Raw genomic sequence first — 21,426 nt, forward strand, 5'->3', positions numbered from 1 at the left:
TCAATTTCCTGTTCTTGATTGAGTATGTCTTTGTGATTTCAGAGGTGGTCGTCCAGTGGTGCACACAGGGAGATTTGCTTGCAGTAGCTGGTATGGAGAAACAGAACCAACTAATTGAAATTGCCAGTGGTACCTTTCTGAAGAGTGCCCTGGTCAAATTCTATAACGTTCGTGGAGAACACATCTTCACGCTGGATACACCTGTGCAAGTAAGGAAACACATAAAACCACAGGATGCTGTTGTCAATGCCAGTGTCGTCTAATTAGTTGTTGAAGTGGAAAAATAAGCCTACTATATATATATAGTTCACAACTATATAATATTTTACAATTTATAATAAAATTGAATTCTAAAAACATGTCAATTGGTAGATTGCTTACATAGTGATATATCTTATATTTAATTTCTCTATTTCATTAGAGAGATTCTAGAAACATCAATCTATTCTTATTGACTTTACTTCTTCACCACTTCTTCACTTCTCATCCTGTCACATTCTGGTTTCCATTTCACCACTGTGCTAAAATTGTTCTTCCCAAGGGTCTTAATGACTTTCTCATCTCAAAATCCAAAGGTCTTTCTTAGTCTTTATTTATACTTGGCTTCTCTGCAGCGTCTGATCCTATTGACTACCTCTTTCGTCATTAAAGTTATCCTCCCTGGATTCTGTGACATTGCATTCCCATAGTTCTCTTCCAGGCTTTGGGACCTAATTCTTGTCTTATTTGCGGGCTCTTCATTTTTCTCAAACCACTTAAATTTGGGGTTCTTTCACTTTACTTAGTCCTCTTATTTCCCTATGCTTTTTTCTCTTTTTTGGTAAATTCATTAACTCTTGTGATGTCATTTATCATATCTAAATAGATGACTCCAGTTTTTTTTTCTATATTCCTTACTTTTCTTTAGCACGCCATTTCCGTGCCTCCAACTTCCTGGTGGATATCACCACCTAGATGTCCAACTACCCTTGAGAGTCAATCTGTCCAAAATTAAGTTGCTTCCAAAAGATTTGCCCTCCCCCAAACCTCTGTTTCTGTATCGCCACCATCCTCCAAGTAACAAACGAAACATACCTCAGAGCCATCTTTGATCTTTTCATTCTTCTTCTCTACCCCATAAGTATGCACTCTAGATATCTAAATTTTCACTACATTAGATTCCTGTGCCAAACATCTCTTTTAAGTCAATTTGGAGATCCCACATGTTAAATTATACCCTCTGAAAAATAACTATCAAGGGCAAAAATCTGATATAACACAGCTAGCCAAGTTATTTGTCAAATAATGTAGATTCTACCACTGCAGTATCTTTTCCATCATTTCTTTCCTTTTCATAACAGATCCATCACAGTTAAGATTCTTTTCCTATCTTGCCTGGGTTATCATAATGACCTCCTGACTGTTCTTACTGTTTATAGTCTCTTTCCACTTTCGTCATAAGAATTTGTTCTATACTTACTGTACATATGATATTATACCAGATGCTGGGGGTACTCATACTCAAATGATTCTTGTCAGTATGAATATTCCCTCTAATGTTGCAAATTGCGTGCAACCCATTCTTACTTACCCATCCTGTCCTATGCATCTCTTCTCTGTGTTCTCTCATAATTTTGCCCCTGGAGGCCTTACTCTCTTGACAGTATGAGGATATCATAGAAACTTACATTTCATCCACAGGTTATTCTTCACCCTTGACATATAACCAGACCATCTGTTTTTAATCAGACTTTTCCACAATGATATCCTTTGTTCTTTGTAGTTCCTATATGTTATGTATCGCAACCGGCTTCCACGTACCTCCATTGTCCTCTCAGTATTTCTCAATTTTATTTCTTCAGAGACAGTAGTCTTACGTGACCGATAGACATACAACATGACCAGCAGACTATTGGTATTAAAAAGATGGGCTTGGGGACTATGAGTCTAAAACACTGCATGTAATATCAGACTTTTGATATGTTTGTTAGTTTGACTGAACTTTTTTCCCACTCTTTTATTCTTTGTTATGAAGGATGGCTCTCTGTGTGAATGAAAAGGGATTCAATGTAAATTTTTTTTTTAAATGTGGGCCTTTGTTTTAGGGAGAAATTTGAAATCATTGAATTATTTTTGAAAGTCCATCCAGTCTCCTTTTTTCTTCCTCCGGTTTAATTATGGGTAGAATTTATGTGCATTTGAAATTTTTGTCCAAAAGTATCCATTAGTGGTAGGCAGGCTTTCCCTAGGTCATCCATCTAGATGAAAGTCATAGTCTGGACAAATAGGGTTTATTAATTGGTTTGTTTGTTTTTTTCCCTCTGGATGACTGGTTAGACTAAACTCTTTTGAGTGGGTATGGATCTGATCCAGGAGCCTCTGCCCTGTCCTGGGCTTTGATAGAACCAACAACATATCTTTTATAAAATAAGAACATCTGGTGAGCCTCAGCATCCATAGAAAACCCCTTTTTAACTTAAACTCTGCACTGGATCTCTTCTGTGACAGTGGCAGTCACCTTTGGTGAGCATGTATCTCCCTATCTTATTCCTTATTTGATAATTTTGAAGACAGTAATTAGACAAGTTTACCTTTCAAGTCCTTCAAACACTTTTGCATAGTTTTAATGTATGCATGTGAGACAATCTTTAATGGTGCGTTTTACTCTAATCCAAAGCTTTTTTATAGTAATCGAACAGTAAGTGCAGTGGTGACTTGTGTGTTCTACATATTTCAATAATTGTTTGATTGTAAAAGTGTGGTCCCTTGTAGAATATCATTTGCAAAAAAATTCTGCTCATTCTCTACTAATACCTTCATCAAGAATGCCCTTGATGCATATATAAATTATCCTCATAAAAATTTTATATAGATGGTATAACAGGTTGCAAGTTTGGAATTGGAACAAAATGAGACACTCATAGGTCATTCTATTTTTAACAAAAAGTTTACTTGCCATACCAAAAAAAGGATACTCAACAAGGATACATTTACCTGGGTAACCCAGGCAACAGGGCAAGGAAATCTTATAGATAATTTTGTTCCTAACATAGGTGGGAATATAGGCATATAGGTTAGTAGTATTTGTTCTTCTCTCAGTTGCCTTTTTTTTCTTTCTCTTTTTTGCTAATAATACAGTCACGCCTCTGAAACATAAACCTGTGTAACCCTGGGCAAATCACTTACCCCATCAGTGCTCTATACAGCTCTTTTAAGACTGTAAGTTACAAACAAGGTACAGGCATACATTAGTAGAAGGAGTTTTCTCATTTGGTAGTTTCCTGTGCCAGTGAAATAGGTCAGCTAGGTGGCTCAGTGGAAGGCATCCAGAGCATTGAGTAGATCCCCAATGGAGTTAAAATATGGCCTCAGACATTTACTAGCTGTGTGACCCTGAGCAAGTCACTTCACCCTGTTTGCCTCAGTTACTCATCTGTAAAATGAGCTTGAGAATAAAATGGCAACCACTCTAATAGCTTTGCCAGAAAAACCCCCATATAGTCACAAAGAGTTGGACGTGAGCAATCAACCAAATGACAGCAACATGCCATTGAAATCACAGGTTTAGTCTTTAGCTTCTATCCTGTTATAAACTTTGAGTTTTTCCCTATCTTTGGCATATTCCCCTCCTTCATACACCTTGTGAATTTCTCGCTCAGTGACCTCACACTGGGCTACTTAGCATAGATTGTCTCTCTATATATTTCTTCTCATCCAGCTGCTTTTCCCATTTTTCTTCCTCTTAGTGCCATTTCTACCTTTTATAAACACCCCTGAGGTTATGATTTGTTAGAGTCCAAGTGTGGAGGGTCCACTTTCTATGATGGTGAAAAGAGTTTGTTATAAAAATCTTTTTCTATCCTTTGTTGTCTTCTTGAGCTCCTTCCTTAATGACATTCCTCTACTGGCTCTCTCACCAAATTTTCTTTAAACTGTTTTTTCTTTCTACTGCATTTCTCTACTTTATAATTATGCTCATAATTATATGTATGTACATACATACATACATGCATATGCATGTATACATAGATATGTGGAGAGAGGAAGAAATAGAATGTGTGCTAGCATCTATAGAGTGCTTCAAGATTTGCAAAGTGCTTTACAATTAATATCTCATTTAATCCTCACAAAAACTCTAGGAGGTAGGTATTATTGTCTTCACTTTACAGAAGAGGAAACTGAGGCAGATAGACTTGCCTAGGATTACATAACTAGTATAAATGTCTGAGGCCAGATTTGAACTCTGATCTTCCCAACTCCAGGTCTAGTGCTCTATCCACTGCTCTACCTAGCAGTTTCCGCAATATTTTACAAATTAATTTATATTCTAAACTAATTATTTCAATTGACTGTTTTGTATTTCTGCCTGGAAAGTAAGTCAAGTGTTTGCTAACCTAGCTTTTGAGGCTCTTTCAATCTTTCCATTATAGCATTTATTTTACATTGAACTTATGTATGAAATTATAATCAAATTCTCATTCCTTTTGGGGTAGCACATTAGATAGAGTGCTAGCCCAGAGTCGGGAAGACCTGACTCAAGACTTAAATCTGGTCTCTGACAGTTTCTAGCTGTGTGACCTTGAGGAAGTCATTTACCCTCTGTTTGCCTCAGTTTCCTTATTTCTAAGGGGATGATAATAATAGTACATACCTTGTAGTTAGGATCAAATGACATAATAATTGCAAAGTGCTTCACACAAGTACCAGACATGTAGTACGGGCTATATAAATGTTAGCTATTAATTTTTATTATTATTATTTTGAACATACCCTATTTTTTTCATCATATTTGTGTAAATAAGTTAGGTACATCACTAGCTGGTTTGTTGTAAAAGGGATTCTCCAATTCTATTCAACTCAAGAAATATTAAGTGCCTCATGTCCACAGGTCATTCTGCTAGCCTCTTGGAATGGAAAGACCCTCCTCCAAACTTCCCTATATCCATTAATGGCACTACCATCCTGCTATTACTTAGACTCACAACCTTGGAGGAATCCTTAACTCTTTACTTTTGTTCAACTTCAATATGTAATCAATTTCTAAATCTTACCGATCATGCCTCCGTACATCTCTTATCTTTCCCCTTGGTTTCTGCTAAGTCACCACGCTAGTTACAGCTCACATCTCTTTTCTTGTATGGACTACTTCAGTAGCCTCCTGATTGGCTCACTTGCCTGTATTCTATTCTTTCATTAATCCAGCCTCCAAAAAGCTGCCAGATTGATCTTTCTAAAACATAGCTCTTACTCTGTTATTCCCATAATCAGAAATCTTTAGTGTCTCTCTCTTTTTTTTAAAACTTATAGCAGAATTTCTTGATCTTTTTTGGTAGTCAGACAAAGTCTCTGTACCTCTTTGGAATAACGTTTTTAAATACATTAAAATGAAATACATAATATTAAAGAAAACAAATTATATTGAAATACCGTTATTAAAATGTTTTTTTTTTAAACGTACAAGCCTTAGGTTAAGAACCCCTGGCCAAAAATCTGAGCTTGAGTTATAAAGAAAGCCACATGCAATCATCTTCCTGTCCTGATTTCCTGCTGTTCCCCTTCATATCCAGGGTTAGAGTCAAACTGATCTTTGTGCTCTTCTCCACATGACACCTGCCATTCCCTTCCACTGGCCTCTCCTTATCACCACCTGATATTATCCCCAGGTTTCTTCAAAACAGAGCCAAGGTACCAACTCTTGCATGAAGCCCTTCCTGATTACTCTCTCTTCCCACCCCTTTCCAATTAGCACTCTCTCCCTCCTGAAGTTATTACATTTTACATACTTTATATTTACTTCTGTATATGTCTCTCCCCTGTAGAATGTTAGCTCCTTGAGGGTAGGGAATTCTTATTTTTGTCTTTTTATCTCCAGAGGCTTCCATGCCTTGCATATAGTAGATGCTATCTAAATGTTCAGTTAATTTGAATGAGATGTTTCCAAACTTATTTGGCTTACCTGCCCCCTTTAAAAAAAAATTACTCAGCATCTCCCTGGAAATCTTTAACCCTTTAACTTTTTTAAAAATTTGTGTCATTTAAAAAGTAATTTGTTTTTTAAAAATACATCATAAATTTAATAATTTATTGTAAATTTGTAGGTTTTTTCCTGCATTGAAATTCTGATGATGCAGTATTATGTCATGTAACTGTATAGTATCATATTTTAAACAAGTCATTACATGCACACATTCTTGCCAGTGCATGCTGGATTTCCTGACAGTGCATGACATGCTCGCCTGCCAACACTTGCTTGTTAAGACCTGTTGGCGGACTTGACCATTGATGGGTTATAACTTGCATTTTGTGTGTTTATTTGGAAAATAATGTAATCATTATGACTTTAACTTTGTTACACAATAGATGAAACATATATGAATGGTTTTTCAAAATTTTCTTCTCTTCTCTTCTTTCCTTATGCTTCTATGGCCCCCTTATTTTTATTCAATGTCCCCCCAGTCTCTACTACCACCCCCCTTGGATAATTCCAGCACCCCCCAGGGGGCAGTATCACCCACTTTGAGGACTTCCAATTTGAATGAAGGTTTATTTGCTTTCTAACTATTAGTGGCTGGCTTCTTTAATGACACTGAAGTCTAGATACTAAAGATACTAGATACTAAAGTCTATGGGCAACTAGGTGGCGCAGTGGATAGAGTGCTGGGCCTGAAGCCAGGAAGACTCATTTTCCCAAGTTCAGATCTGGCTTTGGATACTTAGTAGCTGTGTAACACTGGGCAAGTTGCTTAACCCTATTTGCCTCAGTTTCCTCATCTGTAAAGTGATCTGGAGAAGGAAATGGCAAACCTCTCCAGTGTCTTTGCCAAGAAAACCCCAAATATGGTCCCAAAGAATTGGACATGACTGGAAAGACTGAACAAAAAAGGTTAGAATCATCAGAGTAGTAGTATGCCATCCATGTAGACATGGGCCTTTTTTATGGCAGGAAGAAAGGCAATTTATCAGGCTGTTTATAAAAGAAACTCATTGCGAGCTAGGTAATATTGTTTATATCAGAGTTAATAAGATTATAGATTATTGAATACAAACTGAAGCCCAGCACAGACTTGTGACAGGCAGTATTTACTTCAAAACTGATTCCTTTGATTTAGTCACAACAATGATACCCACGGCTGAAGATTCCTTTAAGAATTAGACAGTAACTTATTCCCCACCACCCCATGATGTAATTTGGTGTTCTATATTATATCTGGTTATCATCCATTAATCTCATTCCATCAATCTGCAATTACATCGAGATAATTTTAGAGTTAATACATCTAAGAGAAATAAAATATGTTTCCTGGCTCTGGATTTATGTACACTAATGGGTTGGGTCTTACTGGCTACATCTCTTCTCATGGTTTTAGGTATCACATAGCTATTGGATGAGAGTCATTTCCTTGCTTGGATTACACAGTATCTCTGCTGCCAGACTGATTCCCTGCTGGGTGGGTCAAGCATGTCACTTCTCAGAGCTGGCTTTTGACTCAGCTTGGCTACTTTAGCTACCAGAAGATTGCTATGGACTCACTACATATACAAGAACCCCTGTTCTATATGGCAATCTTTTAACTATCTAAAGCTTGAGAATAAACCTCAATAGACAAGTGGTCAAAGAACATGAATAAGTAAATTTCAAAAGAAGAAAATTAAGTCATTAGCCATGACAAAATCTTCTGAATCACTAAGAATAAGAGAGGTAAAAATTAAAAATGAATCTGACATATCACAGCCATTACTTTGGCAAAGATGAAAATGGTAACTATTGAAGGAGCTGTGGGAATTCAAACACACTAACGTGCATTGTTGGTAGATTTGTGACTTGGTTCAACTATTCTGGAAAATAATCTGAAATTAGACTAAAAATGTGACTAAACTGTATGTATTCCTTGACACAATACCCCCTACCAACATATGCAGAAACCTATAAACAGAGGGAAAGGACCCAAATATACAAAAATATGTATAGCAATACTTCATGTAGCAACAAAGAATTAGAAAAACTGGATGCCCATCAGTTGGAGAAGGACTCAAAAATAATGGTATATGAATATAATGAAATATAATTGTACCATAAGAAATGGCAAAAAAAAAAAAGAATTCAAAACTTGGAAAGACTTGAATAAACCGACACAGAATGAAATAAATATGAGCAGAACAATTTACATGATTATTATAATGATACAAAGTAAAAAGAACTTAGAAACTCTGATTCATGAAGTGACTTCAGAGGACTGATATTGAAACATGTTTCCTACCTTTCAAGAGAATGAATTGGAGATGTAGAATGAGGCATAGATTTTCAGATATAGCCAATGTGTTGATTTATTTTGCTTGACGGTACTTATTTATTGCAAGGGTGATTCTATGAGGCTTGGGAGCAGTGACATAAAATATCTCAATAAAACATTTAAAAAGAAAATAATATTAGTAATAATATCTAAAGATATTTATCATATTCCTCCCTGAAGTCTTCACTTCTGCAGAATAAAAATTTCCAGTTTCTTCAGTCAGTTGCTCCTTGTATGAAACATGATCATAAGGTCAAAGAGGTCCAATCCTATCAAGATGGATACCAAGCAAAAACTTTTGAGTTATACATAGTAAACTCATTCAAACTACTTTAACCTCCAAAAGATTGTAGGTGATTTGAAGGCACACATGGAGTTATATAGAGAACTTAATAATTCGATACTTTAAAAAGCAACACAGATTTCTGCCACTGAGGATGAAACTTTACAAAACTGAATATGGCCAAGACGCAACAATCTGGTCCAACCCAAACTTCTGAAAAGGTCACTTAGCTTTCATCTCAATTTGAACATGCTCTGAATGCATATATACTAATGCATATATACTTCAAGTCCAGAGTGGGGTGATTAGATACCTGTCATTATTAACCTGGCAATATCAGAATACAATCTTTACTTTGCTGCAATCAGATGTAAGAAAAATAAAGAACTTCAAGATCTGTACAGCCCATTCACAATCCTCACAAAATCATTTAAGCAGTGTAGGTTTGCACAGTTCAATAGATGAAATTCAGATGCTTTGCCAAAATAAGAAGTTGGTCATTTTAGTTTCATCTGATCCACTTTCAGTCTTCAGTATTTTTTTTGGTGTTAACTATTCTTTTTAAATATACATTTTTATTTATTTCATTAAATATTTCCCAATTATATGTTAAAAAAATTTAACAGTAATTTTTTTTAAATTTTGAATTTCAAATTCTCTTTCTCCCCCTTCAGGAAGCAAGCAAGTTGATATCAGATATACATGTAAAGTCATGCAAAACATATTTCCATATTAGCCATATTGTAAAAGAAAACAGACAAAAAATAAAATAAAGTAAAAAAAAAGTATCCTTCAGTCTGCATTCAGAGTTCATTGGTTCTTTCTCTGGAGGTAAATAGCATTTTTCATCATGGGTCCTTTGGAATTGTCTTCAGTTATTGTCTTGATCTGAGTAGCTAAGTCATACACAGTTGATCATTCTTACAATATTGCTGTTGCTATGTACAGTGTTCTGCTTTTGCTCACTTCACTTCACTTAGTCTTCGGTATTTTCTATGCAATATGAAATAGGAGACAAGAAAGGATCTAGAAATTGGTTACAGAATTTATTTTGGATTATATAGGAAAGACTGCAACAAGCTATAGATATTTGTAAAGATCAAAGAGAATGCAGAATCATAGACCTAAAGAGCAGGATGGAATTTGGAATTATCCTCTGGTTGAATCCACTAATTTTATAGGTGAGAAAACTGAAGCCCTGAGAGGTAAAAATGACTTATTCAAGGTCAAATGACTAGTTATTGTCAGATATGAGTCTTAGAAACAAAATATCCTTATTCCTAATTCAGTACCTTATTATTACTCCGCAGTGATAACTCAGAGAATCCCAGAGTTAGAAAGCAGCCCTAAATTGTGCATCCAACCTCCCCCCAACAGTGTAGGAATTCCTTCCCTAACATTTCTGATTGGGGGGGAGGGGAAGGCAGCGATGGATAGAGGTCATATAATCTTTGCTTAAACTCAAGTGACAGGGTACTCACTATTTTCCTATCTGTTCTATTGAACAAATCTAGCTCTTGGAAGGTTGGTTTATATATTGAAACTTGCCCCCTTTTACCTTCTATCATTGCTTCTAATTCTGACCTGAGCTACTTAGAATAAAATGAATTCCATTTTTGAAGTGTGCATGCAAGAAGACAGTCTGGTGTTCATAGTGTGGCTCTGTGGATCAGCAACAATCTTATTACATTCAGATACCTTTCTAGTGCAGGCAAACTCTACATATGGTGTTTTATTTTCTTCTTTAACACAGAATGTGGGAAAATGTCACGTGTCCTACTAGAACAGTACATGAGAGAACTGAATAAAAAAGCCAACAAGCTACTTGGAAGGTTAAGAAGAGTTTCATACCAGTACAGCTTAAAACATCAAAGAAAACCATTAGTGGTGCTCTCTAACTTTTGATGAAGCTGTAAGAACTAAACTTTCTATAGTTAGCTGTCTGCAGCAGTCTCATCAATGTCCCTGTTCTCAAGGAATTTATATTCTAATATGGGAAACAACATGTGTATGTAAAAGGTGTAAGTAATATATACAAAATTAATACAAGAGCTTATGGGAGGCAAGGAACTAGCATCTTAGTGGACCAAGAAAGGCACCATGGAGAAACTGGCACTTAAGTTGAGTCTGAGAGGAGACCAAGGATCCCAAGAGGTAGCATTGAGTAGGGAGTGCATTTCATATGAGAGGGAAAGTCAAATGCAAAGGCATGGAGGTGGGAGATGGAATGTCCTGTGTGCATAGCAGTCAATGGGTGGTAGGACAATAAAGTGTAAGAAAACTGGAAAGTTCAGAAGGGGCCAGGTTGTGAAGAGCAGTAAGTGCTAAGCAGAAGAGTTCATGTTTGATTCTAGAAAAAACAGGAAGCCACTGGAGTTTATTGAGCAAGTGAGTGACATTATCAGATTTTCTCTTTAGGGAAATTCCTTTGTTGACTATTTGGCAAATGGTTTGCAGACAGGGGAGACCTGAAGCAGAGACCAGTTAAAGGTCTGCCACAGTCAACCAGATGAGAAATAATGAAGGGTAGAAAGAGGTACATTAGGATCTAAAGGACCCCAGATCCCCCTCAAACAACCTGATAAAGCCCTAAAAATGCAAGAGTAAACAGTGATAAAAACTAAAGAAAAGTAATTTTAAAAACAACTCCATCCAGGACTGCACAAAAAGACTGCCAGGATCCTGAAGGAGCCCTGAATAGAGACAAGCCAAGGTAGTTAAAAGGCACAGTATGAAGCAACTCAGGCCTGCACCCAGAGCAGCCACGGATTACCCAGCAAGAGAAAGGTCTTAAGAGCAGCACCCCATTCATGAATGTCTCAGAGTCCCCTGCAAGAAAAGGGTCTTAAGTAGGTAGTCTGTACTTGACGTGCATCCAAGGAGCCTAGAACAACAAGAGACAAGGCTGGACAAGTCCTGCAGAAGATGGGGATTATTTGTTACCAAAATTAGGACCAAGCAGTCCTCCGATTAAATTTGTGAATTTGTGAGCACAGTTTGACTGAAATACTAATCCAAAAAGTAAGGCAGGAGATATCGGAAAGCAGAAGTGCTAAATACAATGAAGAAATGTTTTGGAGTGAGGGAAACACAAAGAGCAAACCCAGAAGAGAGAAACTCTACGGCAAATACAAATACAGCCTCAGATAGAAAAAATTATCATGGCCACAAGGATTGCAAGAGTACCTGGAAGAAATGAAAGAGGTATTGCAGGGGAGGAAAGAATGGCAAGGACAATTAATATCTTAGAAAAATATCCATTAACTGAATGCCCTGAAAAATTAGAATGGATCAAACAGAAAACAATGACTCAGTGAGACAACAAGAAATACTAAAAACAAAATCAAAAGATTAAACAAAAAGAAGCAAATGTAAGGAAATTATTATATTAAAAAAAGTTGATCATGAAGTCAGATCAAAGAGAAATAATCTAAGAATTAAAAGACTACCTGAAATTATGACCAAAAAACCCCAAGCAGACAGACGTGGGTACAGTTTTGCAAGAAATCATAAATGAAAATTGCCCAGATTTCTAGAACCACGTCCTGAAAAAAAATTAAAATTCCCAAGAATTTCATAGCCCAAATCCAGAGCTTCCAGGTTGAATGGGGGTGATGAGTGTACTTATAACAAATCCCCACTTCCTCCCTTCACCTTCCAAAAGAAGAATTCAAATAAGGAGACATGGTCAGGATCACTCAAGACTTTGCAATTGCCACTACCAAGGAAAGTAGAGTCTGCAATATGAAATTCTAAAATATTAAAATATAAAGACTTACAGCCAAGAATGATCTATCTAGCAATACTCAATATAATCTTACAAGGGGAAAAAATGAACTTCTAATGTAAAAGAGAATTTACAAGTGTTCCTGATGAAAAGTCCAAAATTGAGTAGATACTTGAAATAAAATCTCAGAAGTCAAGAAATGTATAAACATGTGATCGATTGAAAATAATTACATATGAAGTTTTTGCTTTTGTTTTTGGTGAGGCAATTGGGGTTAAGTGACTTGCCTAGAGTCACACAGCTAGTAAGTGTTATGTGTCTGAGGCTGAATTTGAACTCAGCTCCTCCTGACTCTAGGGCCAGTGCTCTATCCACTGCACCACCTAACTGCCCCTACGAATAAAGCTTTTACTTGCCAGTTATGAGAAAAGAAACAAATGTCTTCTCAGAACCCCTTCAGGGGTCATAGAGAAAGGTAAAAGACTGAGGACTAGGGGGTGTTTTTATTCTGTTTTGATGGTCTCAGGAGTAAATGGGAATGGTATATATGGAGTTCTACAATGGAGAGGAAAGGAGGAGGAAGGAGAGCAAAATCACTATCTTATATTGTAGGGATGCATGGAGATAAAGAGTATTCAGACATGGAGGGTGCATATCTCATAACTTCACCTTCATCTGAACTGCACAAAGGAAAATTGAACAAATATGCATATACATGCACACATATTCAGAAGGATTGTGGCATAGAAATACATCAAACTCAACAGGGAAATAGGAAGGACAGGGAGGGGGAAAGAGGAAGGGCAGGAAAAATAGGTAATGGATTAATCATAAGCAAAACAAACTCCAATTTCAGTTTGTGGAAGGTGAGGAGAGGTTTAAAAGGAAAGTAAATAAGAATAAAAATCTATGACCAGGGTGAGGCAAAGAGAAAATGAACAACAAATCTGAAGCAGATACTCATTTATAGAATACAAGAGTTAGGCAAACTCCTGCACTTTTACCTTCTTACTTGTAAAAGGGGCACTGGGGGCAAAGAGAAGGAAAAGTTTAAAAAAAAATGACAAGATGGAGGGAAATGCAAAATTAATAGTGATGACTTGATGTGAAGGGGATGAACTCATCCCTGGAATGGAAGATGGTTATAGGATGAATTAAAAGGCGGTATCCAGTAATACATCGTTTATAAGAAACACACTTGAAAGGTGATTTTCGGAGACTTAAAGTAGGGACCAGAATAGAATCTATTATGCTTCTGGTAAACTCAAAAAAATGAGAAGCAATTATGATTTCAGATAAGGCTTTGGTAATAAAGGCATGATGAAGCAAAATAAGCAAAGAAAATACACTATGCTTAAAGTTACCGCAAGTAACAAATCAATATTACGTATACATACATACATGCACTCACATATATATATGCACCAAACAACATAGCATCTGTATACGTCAATGAAAAGTTAATTGAACTTAAGCGGGGGGGCAGTGAGACTGATCTGTTTATCCCTTTCAGATAGATAAATTTAACAAAAAGATTAGAAAGAAGTTAAGGACCTAAGTGAAACTTACTAGATATTATTGATATGATAGATCTCTGGTGATTACTGAGTGGAAAAAGAAAAAGTTTAAATACTTCCCAGGGCATAAAAATTCCACCAAAAATGCAGAAAAGCATATTAACCTCATCTTTTATTGGTCACAATGCAATAAAATAATAGTAAAAAAATCTTTGAAGAAAGAATTAATTTGGGATGAAATAACAAGCCTAAAGAATCAATGGGTTGAAAAACAAATCTTCAAAACACTAGAAAACTTCATGAAATAAAATTACAATAGTGATATAGTATGCCAAAACATGTGGGCTACAGCCAAAGTTATCCTTAGAGTGGTGGTGTCAAACTCAAAAAAAAAAAAAAAACAAAACAGATCCCAGTGGGCTCTGTATTGACTTAGAAAACCACAAATTATGTTTTATTTACATTTTGCTAAATATTTCTCAATCACATTTTAATCTGGTTCTAAGCCAATCTATGTCTCTAAAAACAGTCATTAACAAAAGAAAAAGAATGGAAGCCGAATTGCTATTTTTTTTTCTCTTCTGCTGAGTTTTGTTTCCTCTTTGATGGTTCCTCCTGTTGGTTTTAATTTCTACTTACAACATCACTAATGTGAAAATATATTTGATATGAATGTAAATGTATAGCTTATATCAGATTATGTACCATCTTGGAGAGGGTGGTGGGGAGGAAGGGGGAAAATGTTAAACTCAAAAGCATATGGAAGTGATTATTGATAAATCAAAATAAATTAATAAAAAAAAAGTAAAAATAAAAAAAAAAAGGAAAGAGCAAATCACTCAATTGAGCATGGGACTTTAAAGAAAAGCAGGAAAACAAGTCTTTTCCCACTCCCGGCCATTTTCCACTCAGTTGTCATCTCTAGACATTTTCACTGGCTCTCTCCCATGCCTGATATGCTCTCCCTCCATCATACATGAATCTTGAAGATTATCTTTTTTGCTGTAAGTATTTTAATACTGGTGACACTGTCAATTATCGATGAACATCAGGTAACATTGTATTTATTCAACTAAGGTCATACTATTAATATTTTATATCTAATGCCATTTCATAGCTCTGATAGCTTACATTACTGATAAGCTTCAAATTTCCTAGCTATGCAAGTAACTTGTATCAAGGTGATACTCAGTCCATTTGATTGTCTAAATCTAAAAAGCTTGAAGAATAATAAAACTGTCTAGGAGCCCCTTGAAAGCATTTTGACATCTCTATTGAAACATAAACTTTCTCCCACCCTAAAACTATTAATGAAAACAGTGAGTTCTCTCTCTTGCTTTATAAGATGTCTCATTATTTCCACAGGTCCTTTTAAAAACAGGAAAAATTATGTGAAGTCCAGTTTTAGTACACTTACTAAAATGTAGTTCATCTTGTAAGTTTTTTTTCCTTCCCTTGCATTGAATTCAGTGTGTTTTGAATGTGATCTTATCTGGCCACAAATAGGCTTGGATGTTTCAAGTATCGGTTCTGAAAATAGAAACTTTGTGTGATTTGAGGAAAAGAGTGTATTTCAAAATTTATAGCTGAATTTTTTGTATCAGGCAGCAGCTGTCCAAACACAAACACTAATCCCTCATTATTGAGTTTATTCAAATTGAATAGTTGGTACTTATCCTTTTAAGCAAATGTTAATTTTACTAGGTGGAGAATTTCTGGAAGACACTGAGTTTAGATTAAGCTTAATGATGAGCTAGCAGTTGACTAGTGCTCTTAATTGTTGATCCTGGGTGATTGAGTAACCAGAGGCATTACAAAGTAAAATAGGAGACTTTGTTCTAGTCTCCTGGATGCTGTCTGCAGTTCTGATATGATAAAATAATGGTTAATGCAACTCATGTCCTTTTTTTTGAACCCAGGAGCACACAGCATAATGAGAACTCTATCAAATTGTGAGTTCCATATTTTGCTAATAAAAAGATAATATAAGAGAGTCAGATTGGGTAGCAAATGAATAGCACAAGAAAACTAACCAACCATAAAATGTAAGTAAAATGAAAAACATTGAGATGGCCTATCATACAACAGATTTCAGTATGGAATCATAAAATTAACAGAGATTTTATGTGAACCCCTCTCTAAGGTGGCTACTAAGGCAGTGGGTAGTGGATAGACTGCTTAGTCTCAGGAAGACCTGGGTTCAATCCCTTAGTCTGATGCTTACTAGCCACGTGACCGTGGGCAAGCCATTTCTCCGCTGGGTCTGAGCTATCTCTAAATCTGTGTTCCCTTTGCCTAAGACGGGATAATAATTCATTTATTAGTGTTGAATTTTCAGAAGCTTCTAGAGACAAAAATCTTAACTAACTGGAAGTTCTTCCTTATAAAGAATTGGGGAAGATGTTCTCTCTTCACCATTTCTTTTGCTAGCTTGTCTTTTTCCATAGAGATTCACTCCCAAGAGAAACAAATTAAATTAGCATGTTTCCCTTGCTCCTGCATAAACGGGCAATTAGGGGCCCCAAATTATTCTAATATAAATTCTTCAGTCTTTGATTTAGGGGGGCCTGGTACAGTGGAAATAGCACTAACTCTAGAGTCAAAAGAGCCCAGGTTAAAATTTTTCTGTCAGTTGATGCTCACCAATTGTGTGCAGATAACTAAATGTAGAGATGAGGGAAAACTGAAAGCTAACTTTTTAATGCTATATGTTTTTATCGTATGCATTTAAAACACCATTGTGAGAAGTAGTCCATAGCTTTCCTATACTTCCCAAAAAGTCTGTGACCAAAAAAAAAAAAAGTTAAGAATCTCTTCCCTGTATAGTTATTTCTTTAAAACTATTATTGAGTGTTTTTACAGTCTTCATTTCTTCAGGCTAAATTCTTTTCCACTCACTTCAACAAGTACTTGTTAAACAACTATATACAAAGCATGTGAGGCCCTATGGATGAAGAGATAAAATTAAATAAGCTCTCTCAAGGAGTTTACTTTCTACATTTACTAAGATAATCCTAACTCCCTCTCACTCCCACAATGCTAAGGATTTTAATAGGGGGAGCTAAAGAGGGAATGAATTCCAGGGATGAGGGACTGTCTGTACAAAAACAAAAGAAAAATAATTATCAATTATTCAACTATTGCAGTAGTCCATGCTATACCAGAGTTTCCATGTTGGAAAATTCACAGGTTGATGCTCTCTATTTATGAATTAGAAAACTGAAAGGCTATCTAATAATTTATGTAGTGAAAGACAAAGGTGTTATTTTATTAAATTTTATATTTTGTTTGTAAGTTACTAGCAGAATTAACTGATACAGGGAACTCTTTGGGGACACCACCACTCTAAGGATAGCTTTGGCTGTAGCCCACATGTTTTGGCATACTGTATCACTATTGTAATTTTATTTCATGAAGTTTTCTAGTGTTTCGAAGATTTGTTTTTCAACCCATTGATTCTTTAGGCTTGTTATTTCATCCCAAATTAATTCTTTCTTCAAAGATTTTTTTACTATTATTTTATTGCATTGTGACCAATAAAAGATGAGGTTAATATGCTTTTCTGCATTTTTGGTGGAATTTTTATGCCCTGGGAAGTATTTAAACTTTTTCTTTTTCCACTCAGTAAAATAGAAAATGGAACACAAAGTTCAGTGAATAGGCGGAAGGCCATTTTGACCAGGATAGAATATATATAAAAGAGTGTATTAACAGGAAATAGAACTAGAAAAATAGGCTGGAGACAGACAGTAAAGGGCTTTAAAAATGAAGTTTAGAAATTTGTTTTATTTAGCAAGACACTCAAGATTCTTGAGCCAATGAAGGCATGGTCAGACCTGTACTTTAAGATTATTTTGGCAAATGTGTGAAAAATAATTATCAATTATTCAACTATTGCAGTAGTCCATGCAAAAATTAAAGAGGTCCTGAAGTAGTGTGAATGAAAAGATAAGAGATATATAGAACAGAAATTGCAGAGGTATAAGTGACAGGACCTGTCAGTGGATTGGGTATTCGGGTGAAGAAGAGTGGTATGTCCAGGGACTCAGGTTATGCGTTTGTATTACTAGAATGGTGATGTTGCCCTCAGTAGAAACAGGGAAGTTTGGATAACAGTGAATTTGGGAAAGAAGTCAATATGTTTCATTTTGGACATGTTGAGTTTAAGATGTTAATGGTAGATCATAGTGTAGATATCTAGCAGTTGGGTAGCATGTTTATCATTAGTCCTTTGGTATCATGGTTGGTTGTTATGCTATTCAGAGTTCCTAATTGTTTCGGAATTACTTGTCATTATCATATTGTTGTCATTGTATAAATTGTTCTGATTCTGTTCACTTCACTCTGAATCAGTTCTTATAAGTCTTCCCAGGTTTATCTGAAATCATTCCCTTCATAATCTTTTATAGCACAATAGTATTCCACATTTATATATATATAATTTCTTCTGCCAATACCTAATTTATAGGCACTCCCCTCATGTTCCTATTCCTTGTCACCTCAAAAAGAGCTATAAACATTTGCATGCATCTTTATTTGGAATTTATTTTAGGTAGGATTTAATCCCTCAATCTACCTTTGCTCTAATTTCTCTTTTCCATTCTCCCTCTTGCCTCCTATTTCCCTTTTGAGTGAAATGTGTTTCTGTACCCAACTCTGTGTGTGTGTGTGTGTGTGTGTGTGTGTGTGTGTGAGTGAGTTGGTGTATGTTTCTCTCCTTTGACCAGTTCTGATGAGAATATGGGTGAGGTGTCAGCTGTTTCCACCCAACCTTCCCATCCTAGTTCATAGGAGAGGCTTCTACTTGAGCACCCAGTTTGAGATAATTTTCCCTAACCTTCTTTTCCCTTCCCTTCCAGTGTAATCCTCTTCTCCTCTCTTTCCGTTCTTGAGATCATGAGTCATAAGAGAATCACTCCCAGGCCTTCTGTCTAATTAAACTCCCTCTATGACCCTTCAGGAAGGTTAAAATTTCCTTATAAGGAGGTTATGGGTTGGATTTTGTGGGGGGGGTTGCTTTTTTTTTTTGAGGGGATAATTCAGAAATTAGCAGTCTTAAGTAAGCTTGAAAACAGATTTATCATGTATTATATCCTATAGCAAATTGTGCTATACCAGAGTTTCCATGTTGGAAAATTCACAGGTTGATGCTCTCCATTTATGAATTAGAAAACTGAAAGGCTATCTAATAATTTATGTAGTGAAAGAAAAAGATGCTATTTTATTAAATTTTATATTTTGTTTGTAAGTTACTAGCAGGATTAACTGATAACAGGGAACTCTTTGGGGACAACATACTTTATCTGTTATTTACCATAGAAGTGTTATATAGCATACAGACCTTATCCATCATGCAGATGTATCACATGCTCTGGTACCACTCAGTGCCCATTTTTGATAACAGACTAAGGCCTAAGAGCACAGCTGGTATATTACCCAATCTCAATGCTCTCTGAGAAACCCTAAGGGATTCTAGGGCAGTTACTGAATACTGTAGTTTATGAGCCCCTACAAGTGTGCTTTTTCCCTTGATTATCAATTGATATCAATTAGTCAGCCAAACTTAATTACATTTTAGAAAGAGGTATACTTAGAAGGTATGGTAAGAACAGTTGTCACGAAATAGCAACCCCCACCCCAAATATTTGTGGTATACTCTCCCACAAGTACCTAGAGAATCCTGGGGGAAATGGATCCAAGCTTAAAGAACCCATATCACACAGAGGTAACTCACAGCTCTTGGTTTTTGACAGTCCTTTTCTCTCCTTTGTGGGATACTAATAAAGTTCCTTTTAGCATAGTGTGTCTTCTCTGTTGAGGTTCTTTTAATCTCCTTCATTGTGTCTGGTTTGTCCTTGGCTCCCAACACAAACACTGTAACCCGTTCCAGTGATGATTCTAGGGGTAGGATGTTGATGGAAAGTCCAAAATCTCAGGCTCTGTAAAGTTCACAAGACTGTCTTCTGGTCAAGGGAGAAGAGGGGAGGAGATGAAGGTCAAGGCCGGGATTTTTCTCTCCCTCTCACTCCCAACTGTTTTCTTCTAAGTTTGACAGGAGATTTCCTCTATGTTGGCAGACACCTTAATCCTTTGGGTTCTGAAGTGCTTTACTATTTTATTTTTTATCCATTCACATATGTATCCATTTATTTTATTTATTTATTTTATAAAATACATTCAGGGCATGACTAAGTTTCCTTAGTCAAGCTGAACACATTTTTTTTTAATTTTATAAAAGACACTGAGGGCATGACTAAGGTTCCTTAATCAAGCTGAAAACACTTTCTTTGTGATTTCATTTCACTTCATCTAATGGCTTTGAAGTTTTCAAAGATTTTTCAAGCTTAAGTTGAAAACATAATTATTGATTGGTACCTTCTTTTTGTTTACAGCTAGTTCATACCTCTGCTCACTTCGTCTTAACTTAAAAAGGTATTGGAATATAACATCTTGTCACTTATTTTAGGAAAGGTGGAATAATTTATGGACTCAGCTGAGGGCCCCCCACTTACAAATATAAAATTCATGGTGCATATTCAGAGTCATGTGACCATTGGAATGAAAGATTAGACATTTTCTCTGATACTCATGACCTCCCAGATTTCTGCAGGGTAGAAATTATGCACAAGAAATGAAACTGTTTCAGCTGTCTTAGTGATCTAGACCACCAAGATATTCAAATGATGTAAAAACTCAGTAAACTAAATGATGCAAAAACCCAATGGACTTCAAGAACCTGCATATGGCTTACAACAGAACATAATACTACCCCTTTCTCTTCCCAGTGCTGGGGAAAATTTAAAAACAGAAACTCATTTGTACTGTAACAGCAGCAAAGCAGCATTCTTAATGTAAAAGTACTTGGTCAAAGAACTGAGGAACATTGGGAACTGAAACAGGAGAGTTTGGCACTCCACTAAACTTAATAGAAAGAACCCAGCATTCATATGGGGCCAATTCTGTTCCTGTAGAAGTTATTTGGGGCAGAAACTGAGGCTGATGAAATCTGAGTTGCCCAGCTTGAAAGGAAACTTTGAGATCCAGTATCAAGGGAAACTGCCATCAGAGGGGAAGGAATCAGAAAGTAAGCAATTGGGGATAATAAAGAAAAATGACAAAAATTGCCAAAGATCTCAGGAGGAAGAAAACTCAATTAAAGACTTTGTTTATAAGCAGATTAACAGGGAATATATTAATAACAGAACAACATTAACTTCCTGTTAAACTAAAAGAGTACAGTCATCGATGAATAAATATTGCAACACAAAGGAAAATGAATTAACACATGATGAAGCAAAGGACCCTATGAATTCCCAAGCCGTCATGGAACAGGATGTTCGTGAATGGTTTAAAAAAGAAATAAGAATTTTGAAAGCAGAATTTGTGACCTAAGCAACAGAAATAGTTGACAGAAGAGAAAAACTTGAATCCACAGTGGCAAGTCTCTCCAAAGAAATAGAAAAAGAGTAACAGAATTCTAATTCATAGAAGTGAAGGATAATTTGTTAGAAAAGAAGCAAAAATTGATAAAAGAAAAAATGGTGTCCATATAAACAAAATATACTGATCTTGAAAATAGGATGCATAAAGACAGCTTAAGAATTACAGATCTCTCAGCAGAACACAAGT

The 21,426-nt window shown here is 35.9% G+C and overlaps 1 protein-coding gene across 4 annotated transcripts in view; it reads left to right on the forward strand.

Annotated features, from left to right (window-relative positions):
• LOC114031496 (tubby-related protein 4) overlaps positions 1-21,426 on the forward strand; it is a 266,210-nt gene that overhangs the window by 210,936 nt on the left and 33,848 nt on the right. For all 4 annotated transcript variants that reach the window (XM_027846592.1, XM_027846594.1, XM_027846593.1 and 1 more), the window contains one exon: positions 43-209. In XM_027846592.1, the coding sequence (XP_027702393.1) occupies positions 43-209 (167 nt within the window). The remainder of the gene's footprint in view (positions 1-42; positions 210-21,426) is intronic.

This window comes from Vombatus ursinus, unplaced genomic scaffold (genome assembly GCF_900497805.2).
Source record: "Vombatus ursinus unplaced genomic scaffold, bare-nosed wombat genome assembly UNPS02015175.1, whole genome shotgun sequence".
NCBI classification, from domain to species: domain Eukaryota; kingdom Metazoa; phylum Chordata; class Mammalia; order Diprotodontia; family Vombatidae; genus Vombatus; species Vombatus ursinus.